Here is a 660-nt window from a genome sequence, read left to right on the forward strand (position 1 = left end):
TCCATTTTGGTCTCCCACCAAAATCGAAGTGAATGGAGAAGAAAGAGAATTTCCACTACCCAAATCTGATGCTAAGTATTATTACCCCAATAGCCCTGGATTAGCTTATGAGGCTGAAGCTGTTCGCCAGTGTTTTGAGAAAGGTAAGTCTTTGATAAATACTGTCGCTTATATAAACGTACTTCCATATATTTCGATAACTATTGAAGCTACTACCGATACCGTGGCTCATGATTTGATAATCTATCACTTCTATTGCTTGTAGTAGTTAAATGTGAAGTAATATGAAGTGTGTGGGTATGAACAGTGAAAAAGAACTACTGTTGCTGTGCGTCTCCCCTTTATTAGCTGTTACTACGCTTCATAATCACAAATAGTTGATAAACTATGGAACAGAACAATCAATCAAGAAGCCAGTTGTCACAAAGTCTGTTCAGCTTGATATCTAGCTGGTCGAAGACGTGGCTATGAGGTTAAAATGTTCTCTTTGTAAGCATAGTTTCAAGTTCAATAGCACGAGACAGCATCTCTGAAAGTATCTTCCCTTTATGCGAATGTCGACCAACACCTTCCTTGTGGGATTCAGATACTTACTGTGTACGCATATATACGCATGCATGTATATAAATTATACATGCAGTCGACTTTCCAGCGATGTAA

General features: G+C 38.3%; 1 protein-coding gene across 1 annotated transcript in view; it reads left to right on the plus strand.

Annotated features, from left to right (window-relative positions):
* Positions 1 to 107: 107 nt before the first annotated feature.
* LOC106873778 (trans-1,2-dihydrobenzene-1,2-diol dehydrogenase) overlaps positions 108 to 660 on the plus strand; it is a 21,673-nt gene continuing 21,120 nt past the window's right edge. The window contains exon 1 of the mRNA XM_052972254.1: positions 108 to 143. Coding sequence (XP_052828214.1) covers positions 108 to 143 — 36 coding nt within the window. The remainder of the gene's footprint in view (positions 144 to 660) is intronic.

This window comes from Octopus bimaculoides, chromosome 13 (genome assembly GCF_001194135.2).
Source record: "Octopus bimaculoides isolate UCB-OBI-ISO-001 chromosome 13, ASM119413v2, whole genome shotgun sequence".
Taxonomy (NCBI): domain Eukaryota; kingdom Metazoa; phylum Mollusca; class Cephalopoda; order Octopoda; family Octopodidae; genus Octopus; species Octopus bimaculoides.